Here is an 18397-nt window from a genome sequence, read left to right as displayed (position 1 = left end):
TAGTCCGCATTACAGTAGGAGAGCTGCTGGAAACTTAAAACATCTTAAGTTACATAAATCTTCACGTGTTGTCATACAACATGGAAACACGCCCTTCAACCCAACTCATCCATGCCAACAAGATGCCCAATCTAAGCTACTCCCATTTACCTGTGTTTGGCCCATATTCCTCTAAACCTTTCCTAGCCAAGTACCTGTCCAAATGTCTTCTAAATGTTATTATACCTGCCTCAACTAATTCCTCTGGAAGCTCGTTTCATATACCCACCATCTTTGTGTGTAAAAAACTACCCCTCACATTCCTATTAAATAATTCCCCTCTCACCGTAATACCTACATTCTCTAGTTCTAGGTATATCCAAGAAAACTGTGGGAAGCTCGAGAAAAAACTGCAGGAACTCTGGTTGAGATGTATGCATCATCATTAGCATTGCAAGAGGTCCTGGAAGACTGGAAGGAGGCAAATATTGTACCTTTAGGGCTGCAAAGAAAAAGCTTGGAACTATAGACCAGTAAGATATATCTTATGGCAGACACAAAATGCTGAAGTAACTCAGCGGGACAGGCAGCATCTCTGGAGAGAAGGAATGATGACGTTTCGGGTCAAGACCCTTCTTCAGACTGATGTCAGGGGAGTAGTTACACAATTCCTATACATATCTTACCACTGACAACTGTGGAATAAAATTTGGCCCATATCCGAATAAACCTGTCCTATCCATGTACCTGTCCAAATGTATCTTAAAGTAGTGTAAGAAAATAACTGCAGATGCTGGTACAAATCGAAGGTATTTATTCACAAAGTGCTGGAGTAACCCGACCTGCTGAGTTACTCCAGCACTTTGTGAATAAATACCTTCAAATGTATCTTAAACGGCTAATGGAGTTTAATTCAGTTAATGCCAGGTGCTGCATTTTGGGAAGTGAAACCAGAGTAAGACTTTCACAATGAACGGAAGATCCCTGGAAAGTGCTATGAAACAGAGAGACTGAGGAGCATAAGTACACAGTCCCCTAAAAGTGGCATCACAGGTGGACAGTGTGATGAAGACGACTTTTAGCCTGCTGGCCTTAAACAGTAAGAGCACCGAGGATAGAAATTGGGACATTCTGAAGGGTCTCAACAGAAATGTCACCCATTCCTTCTCTCCAGAGATGCTGCCTGTCCCACTGAGTTACTCCAGCATTTTATGTCTACATTCTACTACAGTTGTACAAGACCTTGGTGAGGCCGCATTTAGAGAATAGTGTTCAGTTTTGGTCATTCTGCTATAAGATGCCATGAAGCTCCAAAATGTACAGAAAAGATTTGTGAGAATGTTACCAGAACACAAGGGATGAATTATAGGGAAAGGTTGTGCAGGATGGGAGTTTATTCCGTGCAGCATAGAAGACTGAGGGGTGATCTTATAGAAGTACAAAATCATGAGGCACATAGATTGGGTGAATGTACACACTTCTTTCCCAGGGTAGGGGAATTAACAATCAGAGGGCATAGGTTTACAGTCAGAGGGGAAAGAGTTAATGGGAAATAAGGGGCAAACGTTCATACCATTGGGTTGTATGCTAGCCATGCTGAATACAAGGTGCTGTTCCTCCAGTGTGTTTGCGGCCGCACTCTGGCAATGGAGGCGACCAAGGACAGAAAGGTCAATATGGGAATTGAGGAGTTAATATGATTAGCAACCAGGAGATCCAGTAGGCCTTGGCAGACCAAAGCACAAGTGTTCCGCAAAATGGTCGCCAAGTCTATGCTTGGTCTCGCTGATGTTTGGATGCAACTTCATGAATACTGTATGTCGTAGATGAGGTTAGAGGATGTGCACATGAACGCCTGTCTCAACTGGAAGGACTGCCGGGGTTCCTGGATGGCGGTGAGGGTGGAGGTATCAGGACAGGTGATACCTCCTATGGTTACAGGGGAACCTATCTGGGGAGGGGTGGTTTGGGTGGGAAGGGATGAGTGAAAAAGAAGTTGCTGAGGGAGTGGTCTCTGCGCAAGTTGGAAAGGGGTGGATCTAGGAAGATGATGGAGTAGCGTTACAGTGATGGAAATGTCAGAGTATGATGTGTTGGATGCGGAGGATAGTGGGGTAAAAGGTGAGGACGAGGGGGTCCACATCTTTGTTCCATTGGGGGGGAATGTGACTATGAACAAAACTGTGGGACACGTAGGAGACATGGGATTCATCTATTACAGCAGGGAGAAAACCACATTTACTAAAGAAAGTGCACATCTTGGATGCTCTGGAACGGAAAGGCTCATATTGAGAACAGATGCGGTGAAGAGAAATTGAGAGTAGGGCAATAGGGAAGACTACGGGATATGGGACAAATGCAGTGGTGTAGATGGACATCTAGGTCAGCATGGAAGAATGGGACCGAAAGGTGCTTATCTGATTATGGGTTGGGTTGAAACATAGGGGATTCTTGCAAGGCTAGTCATCCTTCCACAGAGGTGCTGAAAACCCCTCAAAACCCTTCCAACTTCAACAATCATGGTGTTAATAAAAATCAACCAAAACTTAGTAGTTGTTTTTCTCTCCACAGATCCTACATGTCAAGAATAATTCTAGTAGTTTATTTTTAATTTCAGATTTACCACATCTGTAGCTTGTTTTTCATTTAATCAAAATACTTGGCTGGTACAAACATTACAGAAAATATCCATCTCACAGTTGGTCAAACATACAACATCTGCAATATTTATATAAATACAGTCTAAAGAAGGGACCCGACCGGCTAAACTGATTATAAGTGCAGTAATATAAAGTTGACAGTATTGATGCTAATCTTAATGAGTATAAAAAATAAAAAGTTCCTGAAATAGCTAAGCTCAATTTCCATAAACCAGCAAAGTTCTTAAAAATTCATTTGTAAGTAAACAATCTGTTTGAAGAGAAAATGCCCCCCAGCAAACAAAAACATTTAAACTTCTTTCAGTCTTGGTTTTGCTACCAATGACTCTATACCAAATGTATGAACACAGGATGTTGGGTTATCATGGCCCTATCTGACCAACGCATACGCTTATTGATATTTGCGGTTGAACTGAATCCATTGCTCATTGCTGGTATCTGCCCCAATACTTGCCTTCAAATGTTTTGTTACTGCTTAATTTCTTAGAACAGTCGTTAAAGATAACAAAACCAGACATGTTTGTTTCAAAGGGAAGATAACAAGTAGGCATTTACTGAGTGATAGACATTAGACTTACAACATGGAAACAAGTCTTTCGACCCACCGAGTTTGCACCAACCAGCGATCACACCGTACATTAGTTCTATCCTGCACACGGGGGATAATTTACAGAAGCCAATTAACCTACAAACCTGCACGTCTTTGGCGTGTGGGAGGACACCAGAGCACCTGGATAAAGCACATGCGGTCACCGGGAGAACGTCCAAACTCCATACAGACAGCACCCATAGTCAGGATTGAAACCGCCTTCATTCTTCAACAGAAATCTAGTAAATTCTGAAACTACCAGATGCTTGTTTTCAGGTTAGGCAAAAAAATATCATGGGAGTAAAATGCCAGATTCAAGAAGTTTAGTTTTTTTTAGTTTAGAGATACACCGTGGAAACAGGCCCTTCGGCCCACTGAGTCTCCACTGACCAGCGATCCCCGCACATTAACACAAGCCTACACACACTAGAGACAATTTACACTTATACCAAGTATACAAACCCAAGCCAATTAACCTACAAACCAGTATGTCTTTGGAGTGTGGGAGGAAATCGAAGATCTCGGGAGAAAACCCTCACGGTCACGGGGAGAACGTACAAACTCCATACAGACAGCACCCGTAGTCGGGATCGAACTCGGGCGTCCGGTGATGCAAGCACTGTAAGGCAGTAACTCTACCGCTGCGCCACCATGTTGCCCACTAGTTGCATAGGAAGCTGACAGAGAACCAGTATCCTTAATGTGCTGGGGTATCTCAGCTGGTAGAGCTGCTGCCCCACAGCGCTAGAGACCCAGGTTCTGACCATGGGCGCTGCCTGGGTGGAGTTTGTAAGTTCTCCCCGTGACCACGTGGGTTGTCTCCCACACTCCAAAGGCGTACTGGTTGGTAGGTTAATTGGCCGCTGTAAAGTGTCCATCATGCATTGGAAGTGAATGTGAAAGTGGAACAACGGAATTGGTGTGAACGGGTGATTCATGGTCGGCGTGGACATGGTGGACATCGGGCCTGCTTCCAAGCAGTATATTTCAATCAATATTAATGTCACCAAACAAAATATAATACTGTAATGGAGAAAATAAGAACATTTCATGTGAACGAGAACAGAACTTTTCAGAAAGCTCTCAGTTTGATCATTTTGATTTTGGCCTCAAGAGTTTCACCTATCTTTGGACAACCTGTTTTAAGCTTTATTCGGGGCATAATCCAGTTCTTAGACTTTACAACAGATCTTAAGTTCTTGATTAGTACGGGTGTCAGGGGAGAAAGCAGCAGAATGGGATTAAGGGAAAGATAGATCAGCCATGATTGAATGGCGAAGTAGACTTGATAGGCCGAATGGCCTAATTCTGCTCCTAAAACTTATGAACTTTCAACTTCCTGTCAACAACTCGTCAGGTCCCCTTGCTAGTACTACGAAAAACTGCTCCCGTCCCGAGGGCCTATCCCCAACTCAAAGCAGATTGGCAAATCATTGGATAAGGGTCAGAGATGAAAAGAATGTAGAGACTATGAAGATGCTTTTCTGCCCTGGCACACATAAATGCAAGTGGTTAAACAAACTTTTAATCACTAATCTGAGGACACGGTCTCATGTTGTAATTGACAAATTGCCCATCATGCATAGGAAGTGAATGTGAAAGTGAGAACTTTCTGACTGTGGGGTCAAAACTTAAGAATTTAAATTGAGATTTCTCTTTTACTTTGCAAACTTATAATGGTGAATGTTCCCTGCCTATGCAGAAAAGGTAATGAAAGTGGATTTGATTGCTGGCTTTCAAGGGGACCTGGATAAGGATGGAAACCAAAAACTGATGGGGAAAGAGCCAGGTAATGGGGTAACAGCACTGTAAAAGAGGCAGGTGGCCAAGGAAGACAAGATGGAGCCAAATTCATGCAACCAGACTAATTTGAGAAGGATACAGCAGTCCTTCTTGACAGACAATGTTTTGAGGAGTCAAAAAATATCTTAGTTTAGAGATACAGGGCGGAAACAGGCTCTTCGGCCCACCGAGTCCGCACTGACCAGTGATCCCTGCACATTAACACTATCCTACACACACTAGGGACAATTTACAATTTTACATTCATGCCAAGCCAATTTACCTGCATACCTGTATTTCTTTGGTTTCTGGGAGGAAACCGAGGATCTGAGAAAACCCACGCAGGTCACGGGGAGAACATACACACTCCGTACCCGTAGTCAGGATCAAACCCAGGTCCTGGGCGTTGTAAAGCAGCAACTCTACCGTGCCACCTTTTACATAGGTTGGTGCTCCTTCCTGCATCTCTCTTGGAGTTGATGTGCAGTGAAAACCATATCCATTGTGGATGAATGGCTGAAGAGGAAGAGAATCCACACTGGAGTGCAGGAAGCATCCCTTCCACCAGTGGGAGGAGGTGGTTGAGAAGAACCTTGATAATAACTGGTCCTGTGGTGGGCCTCAGTATTTACCACAATTATGTTGGCCTCGTTTCTTGTGGATGGTGACAATAACAATGTCATTGAAGTCTATACACTGGAACTTCAACCACATCCTTGCTCAGAGTGCTAGTCACTGAGCCACTGCTGAACTAAGATTCCTGCTCAATACAGGATGAAATGGTGTCAAGTAGACAAAACCAGGTCACGATCAAAACAGCAGCTGATCATTTTAATTATGGCCATGCCATTAAATGCTTTAGAAAAGGGAGTGTCCAGTTCAGTAGGTTTTTTGTTTGATGGAACTATTGTCGAAAATGAACAATCAGAAAAGGAACATTGATATTTATTAAAGCAGAGATGCTACAAAAGCAGAGACAGGGTTCTACAAGAGTTTATTATTTTCATCAGTCAGAGTATTGAGTGCAGAAGTTGGGAGGTCATGTTGCAGTTATAAGAAGATGGCGAGGCCACATTTAGAGTATTGTGTTCAGTTTTGGTCACCATGTTATATGAAAGATGTTGTTAAGCTGCAAAGGGCGCAGAGAGGATTTACAAGGATGATGCCAGGACTCAAGGGCCTGAGCTAGAGGAAGAAGTTGAACAGCCTAGAACTTTATTCCTTGGAGAGCAGGAGGATGAGGGGGTATCTGACAGAAGTGTACAAAATCATGAGGGGAATAGATTGGGTAAATGCACACTCTTTTGCCCAGAGTAGGGGAATCAAGAACCCGAGGGTACCGGTTTAAAATGAGAGGGACAAGAATTAATAGGAACATGGGGGTAACATTTTTTATTACACAAAGGGTGGTGGGTGTATGGAATGAGCTGCCGGAGAAGTTAGTTGAGACAGGTACTATCGCAACTTTTAAGAAGCATTTACACAGGTACATGGATAGGATAGGTTTAGAGCGATATGGGCCAAACGCAGGCAGGTGGGACTAGTGTAGATGGGACATGTTGCTTGGCATGGGCAGGTTGGGCCAAAGGGCCTGTTTCCATGCTGTATGAATCTACGATTCCAAGCAAAGAACACAGTGGGTGCATAGTCCCGAGACAAAGCACATAAGCCCAGAAATGGTAGGTTAACGCCGCAATGTTCTTTGAAGTTTGGGTCAGACAGATTCACTCAGAGGCCAGCAATAAACCTCCTGCCAAAGAAAAGAGGAAGTTTAAATATAACTTCCCAAGTTAATGCACTTTGGAGAGACTTAACCACAAGCAGCCTCCCACATGGACCGAAAAGATGCTGGAAAGAAAGATGAAATCCAGTTGTTATCTCAAGCAAAACACTAAATGTTGGAGGAAGGCATTAGATCAGCATCTCTGGCCCACTGAGTTCCTCCAGCACATTGTGCTTTGCTCAAGATTCCAGTTACTGCAGTTTTGTGTCTCAGGTTTTTATTTAATATTCAGCTGCTACACAGAACACAGTTGCAATAATTGAAACACTGACATTAAATGAACTTCTAGAAAACTAAAAACTAGCTGAAAATGCTGTTAACATTTATATATAAACCAACTGCTCATTTCTAAGCATACGGGCGGCACGGTGGCGCAGCGATAGAGTTGCTGCCTTACAGCGAATGCAGCGCCGGAGACTCAGGTTCGATCCTGACTACGGGCGCCGTCTGTATGCAGTTTGTACGTTCTCCCGGTGACCTGCATGGGTTTTCTCCGAGATCTTCGGTTTCCTCCCACACTCCAAAGACGTACAGGTATGTAGGTTAATTGACTGGGTAAATGTGAAAATTGTCCCTAGTGTGTGTAGGATAGTGTTAATGTGTGGGGATCGCTGGGCGGTGCGGGCTCGGTGTGCCGAAGGGCTTGTTTCCGCGCTGTATCTCTAAATCTAAAAAAAAATCTAAAATCTAAAACATAGAAGTAGAACTAGGTCATTCGGCTCATTGAGTCTGCTATGCCATTCGATCATGGCTGATCTATTTTCCCTCTCAACCCCATTCTTCTGCTTCTCTGAAAAATATTCCACACGGGAATTTCAGTAGGTAGTGAAGAACCAGCCATATTGACATAGATCGGAAGAGACATCAGTCAGATCGGGTGAGTAGAGTTGTCCATCCCACCCCCTGTGCATCAACAAGGACATTGTATTAACTCTGGTCAAAAAACAGTTATCGCTACAACTCTGGTCAAAAAACAGGTTGTTCCAGGTGAATAAACTCCAGCAAAACCCACACTTTACTGGGTTTGACTTTGCTTTAAGACTCTTCATTCTTAGCAAACAAAAAAATCTATTGGGCAATTTACCTAACTTGTTGCCCAATTTGGTGCATGCTGCAACACATTCTCGTTGTATGATAGTAACAAAGCCAAACAAAAAGAAAACAATAATTACTAGCACAGCAATCACAATAATCTGCAGCATTTCGACTAACAACCCACTTGTTCAGTGGCAGACATGGCAAGCCTTCTGGATGACAAACAGCCATAAACAGGACATTTAGGGAACTGAAATTGGTGAAAACTGTAGCTAAGACTTCCTTAAAAATAAGATGAAAAGGTTTAGAGACCGCACTCCAAAACAAACCAGTTGCACCCTGGTATAACCTTGTGAAAAATGCCACAAAATGCAACGAGAACAAATCCAATGGTAAACGGGATACACTTTATTTTTAATCCCATATGGGAAGGATTTCATATAAACCGTAACATCCTCATTCCTCCAATGTTTTAGGCTTATTTTTAATTTTCGATTTGTCTGAACCATATAACACATGACAGGTCCTTTGGCTCACAATGTCTGTGCCAAACATGCTAAATTAAACTTAATCTCGTGTGCATGCTAGTGATCCATATCCTTTCATTTTTTGCATATCATATCATATCATATATCTACAGCCGGAAACAGGCCTTTTCGGCCCTCCAAGTCCGTGCCGCCCAGTGATCCCCGTACATTAACACTATCCTACACCCACTAGGGACAATTTTTACATTTACCCAGCCAATTAACCTACATACCTGTACGTCTTTGGAGTGTGGGAGGAAACCGAAGATCTCGGAGAAAACCCACGCAGGTCACGGGGAGAACGTACAAACTCCTTACAGTGCAGCACCCGTAGTCAGGATCGAACCTGTGTCTCCGGCGCTGCATTCGCTGTAAAGCAGCAACTCTACCGCTGCGCTACCGTGCCGCCCTTATATCCATGACCTATCCCAATGCCACTACATCTGCTTCCACCACTGCCCCTGGCACCCACCACCTCGGTATAAAAGAGACTTGCACCGCTCATTTCTTTTAAACTCTCCCCCTCTCACCTTAAAGTTATGCCCCCTAGTCTTTGACATTGTTCATCTTGTTAAGCAGAATTCCTGAACAGCTTAACCTTGTTAATAAGCAGGTTTAGAAGTGAAAATCCTCGTTACATTTTTATTTTTTAAATGTCATCCAATTTCCAGTCAGACCCAAGCCCTTGGCACCATTGGTGGCTGACGTGTGCATGGAGAAAGAAGAGTCAACGAGTAATAGTTGTAGGGGGTGCTATAGTTAGAGGAGCACGCAGGCATTGCTGCAATTGCAGAATGTTGCCTTGCCTCCCTGTTGCCAAGTTTATCAATCAATGGCTCCAGAAAATGCTGGCGGGGGAAGGATGAACAGCCCAACATTGTCATCCATACTGTTACCAATGTCAGAGGTAGTACAGGGATGAGCGGCTGCAGTCAGACCCTTGCTTCTTAACCCTTGTTAAGCCCCGCGCACGCACACTCACAGTCCCGCACACAATTAGAAAGATAGCACAGATAAACGATGGGCTGGATAAGGTGTATAAAGGCTTTGGATTTGTTGTGCACTAAGGGTGGTGGGTTCTACACTAGAAGAGTACTTCGCTGGCATCCCCAAGAGCATGTACAACGTTCACTGTTTATCTTAATCTACATTAATGGCGTGAAAAAATGGGGCACATTTTCCAATTCTGTAAATGACAAAACTTGGAGGTACATAGAACTGCGAGAAAGATCGTAACAGGCTTCAAGGCGGATCAAAAAAAAACTGATGGAATGGGTGGGTCGGTGGCAGGTGAAATTTAATGTTGAGAAACCTGAAGTGTCACGTTGTGGTAAGATGAGTGTTAACCTGGAGGGGCAATTCCGCAAGAACGGAGATTGTGGAGGTATGTGTGCATATTCCACTTAAGATTTCAAGGGAAATTGCAGAAAGGATCTTGAACTCCATATGCATGAAGAATCTCCAAAACACCTGCTCATTCACAAATGAGGCATTGTATCCAAACAAAAATTATAGAAACATGCAAAACAGAAAAAAGGCCCTTATAAATCTAACCCCAAACCGATGCCTCTCAATGCCCTCATGGCTAAAATGCTTTATTCCTTTCCAACACCTGTTCCAATGCCTTAAACAGTGCAATAGCTACTGTCCAAAATATTCACCATCTTCTGTGTGAAAAATTTACTCCTCAAATCTCTTAAATTTCTTCCCTCTCACCTTAAAGCTATGCCCTCCAGTTTTAGACTAGGAAAAAAAATCAATCTATCCTATTAATGGGCTTCATAATTTTGTACAGTCCACCCCGTTCCATTGAGAATATACCAAGCCAACTGCTGCTTGTACCACCTTCCTGTAGTGCAGTGACCAAAACCGATCAAGGCAAGCACACTATCCAGCTGTGTCACCACTTTGAGGGAGCTATGGATTTACATGCCAAAGCCCTCTCTACATTAATACTAAGGTCCCTACTATTTACTCTCCTAGTCCACACAGAATTTGACTTCTCAAAGTCCACAACCTCTGTTGTCCGGATTAAATTCCATCTGCCATGCTTGGAAGTTTCTAGCTGAACCATGTCCCATTATATCTTTAAACAATCGGCTTTTGCTATCTATCTCCTTTAGAAATGGCAGATTTACCAAAATGAATGCATGAATGAGGGAACCTATTACGTGGACAGACTGGAGATCCTGGGGTTGTTCACCTTATAACGACAAGAGATTGTGAGGAGATCAGAGAGATTTTTAAACCCATTAAGGACACAGGCAGAGCAGATAAACAGAAACTGATCCCATTGACAGAGGGAGACATAGAATGAAAGTGACTGGCAAAGAAATGAAAATAACAATGTAATTTTTTCAATTTAAGTAATGGCAGCTGTGAGGGTCTGGAATGTGATGTTAGTGCAGTGGTGGGGGCAGATTCAAGTGTAGTATTGTCAGGAGATCTGGATAAGAACAAAGGAATGAATGAATGAATAAGTTTATTGGCCAAGTATGTGCATATACAAGGAATGTGCCTTGGTGCTCCGCTCACAAATGACGACACAAACATACAGTTAACAATTAAGAATAAAGCATAACCTCATTAAAACAATAAGGATACAACATTATGGTCTAAACATGTGGGTGAAAATAAACCAGAGCAAAAAAAGAGACGACAGACTTTGGTTATTGAGTAGAACAACTACTCGTGGATAAAAGCTGTGGGCGAGTGTGATTTGCTCAATTGCTCACCTAGTTTGCAACACACTTGACAGGCTGAATAGCTTCCTACAACATGACAATCTGCCAGTAACAGTCCTTTTGCCTAGCACACCATAAGCAAAAATGCTAGAACTACTGCTGCCAACTCATGGTTGTCTACACTAACTGGACATGGTTTTGTCGAACATCCACTCAAAAACAGTGAAACTTTAGCATTAATTTGCGAAATATGGCAATAACTCAAGTGATTTACCTCACATATTATCCCCTTAATGCAACGGTTATACTGTACATCACATCTTTGATTCCCTAAAGGTAGCAAGTCAGGTGGATACACACAAAAAGCTGGAGTAACTCAGCAGAACAGGCAGCATTTCTGGAGAGAAGGAATGGGTGACGTTTTGGGTCGAGACCCTTCTTCAGACTGGTTAGGGATAAGGGAAACGTTAAAGGAAGGCATTTCCCTTATCCCTAACCAGTCTGAAGAAGGGTCTTGACCCGAAACATCACCCATTCCTTCTCTCTAAAGATGTTGCCTGTCCCGCTGAGTTACTCCAGCTTTTTGTCTATCTTCGGTTTAAACTAGCATCTGCAGTTCCTTCTTTCACAAGTCAGGTGGATAGCGTGGTGAAGTCAACGTTTTGCCCAATTTCCTTCGTTGGAAAATGTATTGAGTACAAAAGTTGGTACATCATGATATAACTATACAAGTTGTTGGTGAGACCACACGGAATACTGTGTGCAGTTTTGGGTCAGCCAGCTGTAGATAGGATGTTGGCCAGTTAGAAAGGGTGCAGAGAGACCTTGGTTTGTGGGCTTCAATTATAGGGAGAGGTTGTTGGATAGCTTTGGACTTGAGTGCAAGAGTTTGAGGGATGATCTTATTGAGGAGTACAAGATCATGAAGGGCATGGATAAAGTGAACACTCATTCTTTTTCCCAGGGTCGAGGAATCTAAAGCTAGTGGGCACAGACTTAAGGTGAGAGGAGAGAGATTTAAGAGGTGCAGCTGCTTCACTCAGAGAGTGCTCGGTTTCTGGACTGAGGTGTCAGAGAAAGCTAAAGTAGTGGATACTTTTATGACTTTTAAAAGATGTTTGGAAAGATATATATATATAGAGGAACGGCTTACAGGACGTGGACCAAATGCAGATGTTGGCACTAGCCCAACTTGGTCGGCATAGACAAGGTGGTTCGAAGAGCCTGATTTTGTGCTGCATCTCGTGTCGCATCTATGCGTTCCATGACAATAGAGATTCTGTGACAACTTACAGCCAACCAAAAGATAGAGAGTCATACAGAGAGTCATAGAGTCTTACAGCGTGGAAACAGGTCCTATACCCAACTTGCCGACACCAGCCAACATGTCCCATCTACTCTAGTCCCACCTTTCTGCGCTTGGCTCATATCCCTCTAAACCTGTCCTATCCTAAATGTTTCTTAAACGTTGCGATAGTACCTACCTCAACTACCTCCTCCGGCAGCTCGGTCCAGAGTCCCACCACCCTTTGTGTGAAAAAGTTACCCCTCAGGTTCCTATTAAATCTTTCCTCCCTCACCGTAAACCTATGTCCTCTGGTTCTTGACTTCCCCTACTCATGGGTAAAATACTGTGTGTCCGCCCGATCTAGTCATCTCATGATTTTGTAGATTTGGTAGAAAGAGAAAGAAAATGTACACATTCCAAGGTGTTTGCAGAGAATGAAGTGCTCTTTGGAAAGGTAGTCACTCAAGCCCTTGCTAGACAACCACACACAAACATACAACATGAATATGCTGCTGTTCTGTCGTGACCTTAGCAACACACCAGATCCTCTGACACTATCAGGCAAATCGACAACCTCTAGTTGAAGCATGGAAATGCAATCACCCAGAAGTCCCACCAAGTCATACACTGTTTCGACTTAAATATAATGCATTTTCTCTGTCATTAATGGATAGCAACTGGGCAATTCTTGCCCAGAGTAGGTAAATTGAGGACAAGAGGACATAGGTTTATCGTGAAGGGGAAAAGATTTAATAGGAATCTGAGGGGTAACTTTTTCGCACAAAGGGTGGTGGGGGTATGAAAGAAACTGCCAGAGGAGGTAGTTGAGGCAGGGACAATCCCAACATTTACCAAACAGTTAGAGTGATAGTGATAGGACAGATTTGGAGGGATTTGAGCCAAACACAGTCAGGTGGGACTAGTGCAGCTGGGACATGTTGGCTGGTGTGGGCAAGTTGGGCCAAAGGGCCTGTTTCCATGTTGTATCACTCTATGATTCCCCAACATATCAACACTGACAGTCCCTTCATCACAACTGCTTAAAGACAAGCTCCACCTTCTCATGGTCAATTAGAGACAGAAAATAATTTCCTGATTTGTCACTGACCCTCAATTTTTAATAAAAAGGTCCCAGGATCCTCCTAGATACTGTGTTGATTCTGGAGTGGCATTTGGCACATTCACGAGTTTGAACTGTTGTGCAACATTGCCACTAGTTTACTTTACAAGATGCCAACACATCCTCAACTACAGTGATCAGTGAAACAATGACAATAGGTTCCCAGTGTTAGCAAGAATCATAAATCGCACTAATGTACATAAACTCACAAATCAACAAACTGAAATCAAACACTGAAACTAACATTTCAGAGATTAAAGAACGTGTAACATATAAAAGACACTCGGGTGCTGTGGGGTGAACTATTCAATCTGTCCGTACAATGACAATAAAGGCATTCTAATTCTAATTCCTAGAAAAGATGGAATTAAAAAAAATGTATAAAATGTTGAGCATGATGGGAAGCACCCATGAAAGAAAATAAATTCAGGGTTCAAGTCTTCCCAACGAAGATCATTTCAGTTTGCTTTCTCACAATCTTTTTAATACATGACCGTCAATCCCCCTAGAAAAAGTGGAAAGCTGAATTCTGGGTGAGGAAAGTTAAAGAGATGGGAAATTGCAACAGTCGAGACGTCAAGGAATTGTGATCATGATCACAAATTCTAAATCTTTCTGCAGCTAATTTGACAAATGTGAAGTATTTTTCTTTCAGTTATTTATCCCTAGACTAATAATTATTCAAGTTATCTTGAATATGGGCATAGCAGTAGAGTTGCTGCCTTACAACGCCAGAGACCCAGGCTCCATCCTGACTACGGGTGCAGTCTGTACAGAGTTTGTACATTCTCCCCGTGAGCTGCACGGGTTTTCTCCGAGATCTTTGGTTTATTCCCACACTCCAAAGACGTACAGATTTGTCGGTTAATTGGCTTGGTATAAGTGTAAATTGTCCCTAGTGTGTGGGGATCGCTGGTCAGTGAGGACTCGGTGGGCCGATGTGCCTGTTTCCGCATTGTATCTCTAAACTAAACCTTCTTGTTCCACAGGAATCAAGAGTTAAAATTAATGTTTGGGTAATCAATCTGTCATTGCAGACACATTAATTACCTTGGCTATCTGGTAGCCAATAACTTACAGATAAATCTGCAACAAAAATAGTAAATGTGCAGCATAATGTAATGACAAACCTCTTGGATGGAATTGTGCTACATATAAACTACTAACCAAAGATGTGTAATATTGGTCTTTTTAATGCAATTCATCAAAACTATTTTTGATATTTACTTTCCTTCAGAGGTGATTCTTCAAACATTGTTGTTACAAGCAGTTATGTTGTTTCACGATTGAAAATGAATTTTAACATGCCTAACATCTGAGTAACACTCACTGTGGCACACAATACACTTCATGTGTTTCCCCACATTTACTTACAAAAGATAATGCAAGGTGTGTATATTAAGATAACAGCAGAGCCACTTACATAGAGAAATTTATTGTCTTGAAAAATCTGGCAATTATCATATCTGGACTTCTCTCCACTTAACATAAGTTGACAAAGTAACCCCTCATCAAAATGCCGTCTCACTGATCGGGAAACTCCCACAACTAGGGCGCTTGCTGTAATCATAATACTCAGAATATTAATAACTGATTGTTTAACAATGCTGGGACACTGCCCTTGACACTGTAGTTGGGCACAGTGCACCCAGCCACTGAGCAGAAACAAATAGAAGGAAGTGGCCCGAAGATGAACACAAAAAGCTGGAGTAACTCAGCAGGAAAGGCAGCATCTCTGGACAGAAGGAATGGGTGACGTTTTGGGTCGAGACCCTTCTTCAGACAACTGATTTACAGTATTTTTACCAAAATGAAAAAAGTAGGTTCCTCAACAAGAGGTCAATTCTCTTTGTATGCAGTGGATTTAGAACAAATAGCAAACAACTGCCTAGCTAGGTGACCATGGAAGATTGAATTAGACTGAGCACCAGATTCTTGCAATTCTTTAAATTCTCCTCTCATTGACCAGAAACCCAAGTCAAACCTAATTACCAAACATTCAGTTTCCCAACTGCTATTCAAAAAAACTAGATGCCAGAAATCAATGCTGATCTGAAATGTCAACTTTCATTCCCCATTAATACTCCCATCCAGAGCAATTTCACTTAACCAGTTTCCTGAACATGACTTTTCTTCTAGACTCATCTCTCAACACCACCCCCCATCATCACTCCTGACCATTTGCAACTCACAACTCACCTCCAAGCCATCTCTGCACAAGAACACCCCCCACCCTGTCTCACCTCCCAGGAGAGTATACCCCCCACCCATCCTGTCCGAGCACTCCCCACCCCAACTCCCCTTCCGTGAGAGCATTCCCACCCCAACTCCCCTTCCCATTCGACAGCACTCCCTCCAGTCTCCCCTCCCCTCCCCCCCCAATCCCCACTCACTTCAGTCTCCCTCCATGTCCCACCTCCCCATCCTCCCAATATACCCCCACCAAGAGCAACCTTTCCCTGTATCCCCCCAGATCAAGCTCCTGTTTTACTCCACCGAGTGTGACTCCTCTCCATCCTCCTGCCCACCCCCATCCGCTTCACCCCCGTCCACCCACCTGTCCTGCCCCCCTTACCTTGAGGGTGTGGTCCCTCCTCCTCTCCCCTTCCCCGTCCACTCTCCTCCTCTCCCCCCACCCCCTTATCTTGAGGGTGTAGTCCCCCCCCCTCCTCTCCCTTCCCCACCCACCTCCTCTCCCCTTCCCCACCCACCTCCCCTCCTCTCCCCCACTGACACTCTCCTCCCCCACCCCCTCACCTCGAGTGTAGTCCTTCCCCATCCATTCTCCTCCTCTCCCCATCCACTCTCCACCTCTCCCCTTCCCCATCCCCTCCTCTTTCCCACCAACACTCTCTTCTCACCCCTCACCTTGTGGGTGTAGCCCCCCCCCCCATCCATCCACCTCCCCTCCTCTTCCCCACCATCACTCTCCCCCCACCCCCCTCCTTGAGGGTGTAGTGTGGCTCCCCCCCCACCTCTCCTCCTCTCCCCCCACCCCCTCACCTTGAGCGTGTAGTGCCCCCACCCCCCATCCATCCTCCTCACCCCCACCGACACTCCCCCCTCACCTTGAGGGTGTGGTCGCCCCCCCATCCCACACCCCCCATCCATCCTCCTCACCCCCCACTCCCTCACCTTGAGCGTGTAGTGCCCCCCCATCCATCCTCCTCACCCCCCACCGACACTCTCCCCCCACTCCCTCACCTTGTGCGTGTAGTGCCCCCACCCATCCTCCTCACCCCCCACCGACACTCTTCCCCCCAACCCCTCACCTTGAGGGTATGGTCGCCCCCCCATCCCCCATCCATCCTCCTCACCCCCACCGACACTCCCCCCTCACCTTGAGGGTGTGGTCGCCCCCCCATCCCCCATCCATCCTCCTCACCCCCCACCGACACTCTCCCCCCAACCCCTCACCTTGAGGGTGTAGTCCCTCCCCGCCGAGCGGATCTCCAGCTGCCCCTCCTCGGCTTCCAGGTCGTAGGTGAAGCTGGCGTCGGCGATGTCGATGTAGCCGAGCGGCAGCGCGTCGCTCGGCCCCTTGAAGTAGTACAGGTGACAGTGGCGGGGGTCGTAGACGAACCAGCGGCTCTTGAAGCCCTTGAGCGGGCCCTTGCCGGACAGTTTGTTCAGGTAGCCGCACAGTCTGGGCGAGCGCTCCAGGACCGGGGCGGGGGGCGCGTCCCCCGGCTCCGCCGTCACTGCGGGCACGTCCCCCGGCTCCGCCGTCACTGCGGGCGCCTCTCCTTCCCTCATGATCCGGGCGGGCAGCGGTTCAAACTCCGGCTATGGAGCCGCCGAGCTCCGACTGACTAACCGACCAACTGCCAGCCCGCCCGCCGCCTGCCGGCCGCCTGTAGGGGGCGCCGGGAGCTGTAGTCCACGCTGCCAACGCCATACGTGCGGACTACAACTCCCAGAATCCCCCCGCCAGCCTGCAGGGGGCGCAGGGAGCGCAGGGAGCTGCAGTCCACCCGCTGACGCTGCCAACACCATGCAGAATCCCCCCGTCCACGGACCACGCCTGCGCACAACGCCCCCTCCCAACCCGTTTGTTTACCCAAACAGCACTACAATTCCCAGTAACCACCAGGCCTGGTGCACATGCGCAGTCAGCGAGGGTGGCAATGGTCCCCCAGTGAATGGCTCATGATACAAATTCACTGGGAGTGTAACAGAAGTGCAGGAAGGAACTGTACAAAGACACAAAAAGCTGGAGTAACTCAGCGGGATAGACGGCATCTCTGGAGAGAAGGAATGGGTCACCCTTCTTCAGATGCTGGTTTAAAGCGAAGATAATAATGCATTTTATTTAATTTATATATAGCGCTTTAGATATAGAAGATAGACACAAAAAGCTGGAATAACTCAGCGGGTCAGGCAGCATCTCTGGAGAAAATGAATAGGTTACAGTATGGCGAGTCGTAGGCGATGTGCATTGAGGTAGACGTTTATTGTAAGACTAACAACCGTGACAAAACCAACGCACTTAAACGACAGACAACCCTAAATCTTACTGTCTCTCTCGGAGTTCTAAACCAGACTGCCCGGTTCCTTTACCTGCGCACCACCTCACCTCTTCTACCAATCAGAGGGTTCGATGGTCTGGACCAATCCCTGTGCCCCTACAACAGCATCTCTGGGGAAAAGGAGAAATGTCTGACCCACTGAGTTACTCCAGCTTTTTGTCTCCAGTCATGATACAAGTTCACTTGGAGTGTAACAATGTGTTGGAAGAAACCGCAGATGCTGGGGTTTCATATTGCTGTGGAGGCCAATTCTCTGAATGCATTCAAGAGAGAGCTAGATAGAGCTCTTAAGGATAGCGGAGTCAGGGGGTATGGGGAGAAGGCAGGAACGGGGTACTGATTGAGAATGATCAGCCATGATCACATTGAATGGTGGTGCTGGCTCGAAGGGCCGAATGGCCTACTCCTGCACCTATTGTCT

The 18397-nt window shown here is 45.3% G+C and overlaps 1 protein-coding gene across 1 annotated transcript in view; it reads right to left on the bottom strand.

Annotated features, from left to right (window-relative positions):
- The window catches only part of tbc1d2b (TBC1 domain family, member 2B), a 94594-nt gene extending 77251 nt beyond the window's left edge, over positions 1–17343 (bottom strand). The window contains exon 1 of the mRNA XM_078429800.1: positions 16865–17343. Coding sequence (XP_078285926.1) covers positions 16865–17203 — 339 coding nt within the window. The 5' untranslated portion in view covers positions 17204–17343. The remainder of the gene's footprint in view (positions 1–16864) is intronic.
- Positions 17344–18397: the final 1054 nt, after the last annotated feature.

The sequence above is a fragment of the Rhinoraja longicauda genome, chromosome 38 (genome assembly GCF_053455715.1).
Source record: "Rhinoraja longicauda isolate Sanriku21f chromosome 38, sRhiLon1.1, whole genome shotgun sequence".
Classification (NCBI taxonomy): Eukaryota; Metazoa; Chordata; class Chondrichthyes; order Rajiformes; family Arhynchobatidae; genus Rhinoraja; species Rhinoraja longicauda.
Note: the sequence above shows the minus strand (reverse complement) of the source record. Positions and strands in the feature narration are given on the sequence as shown.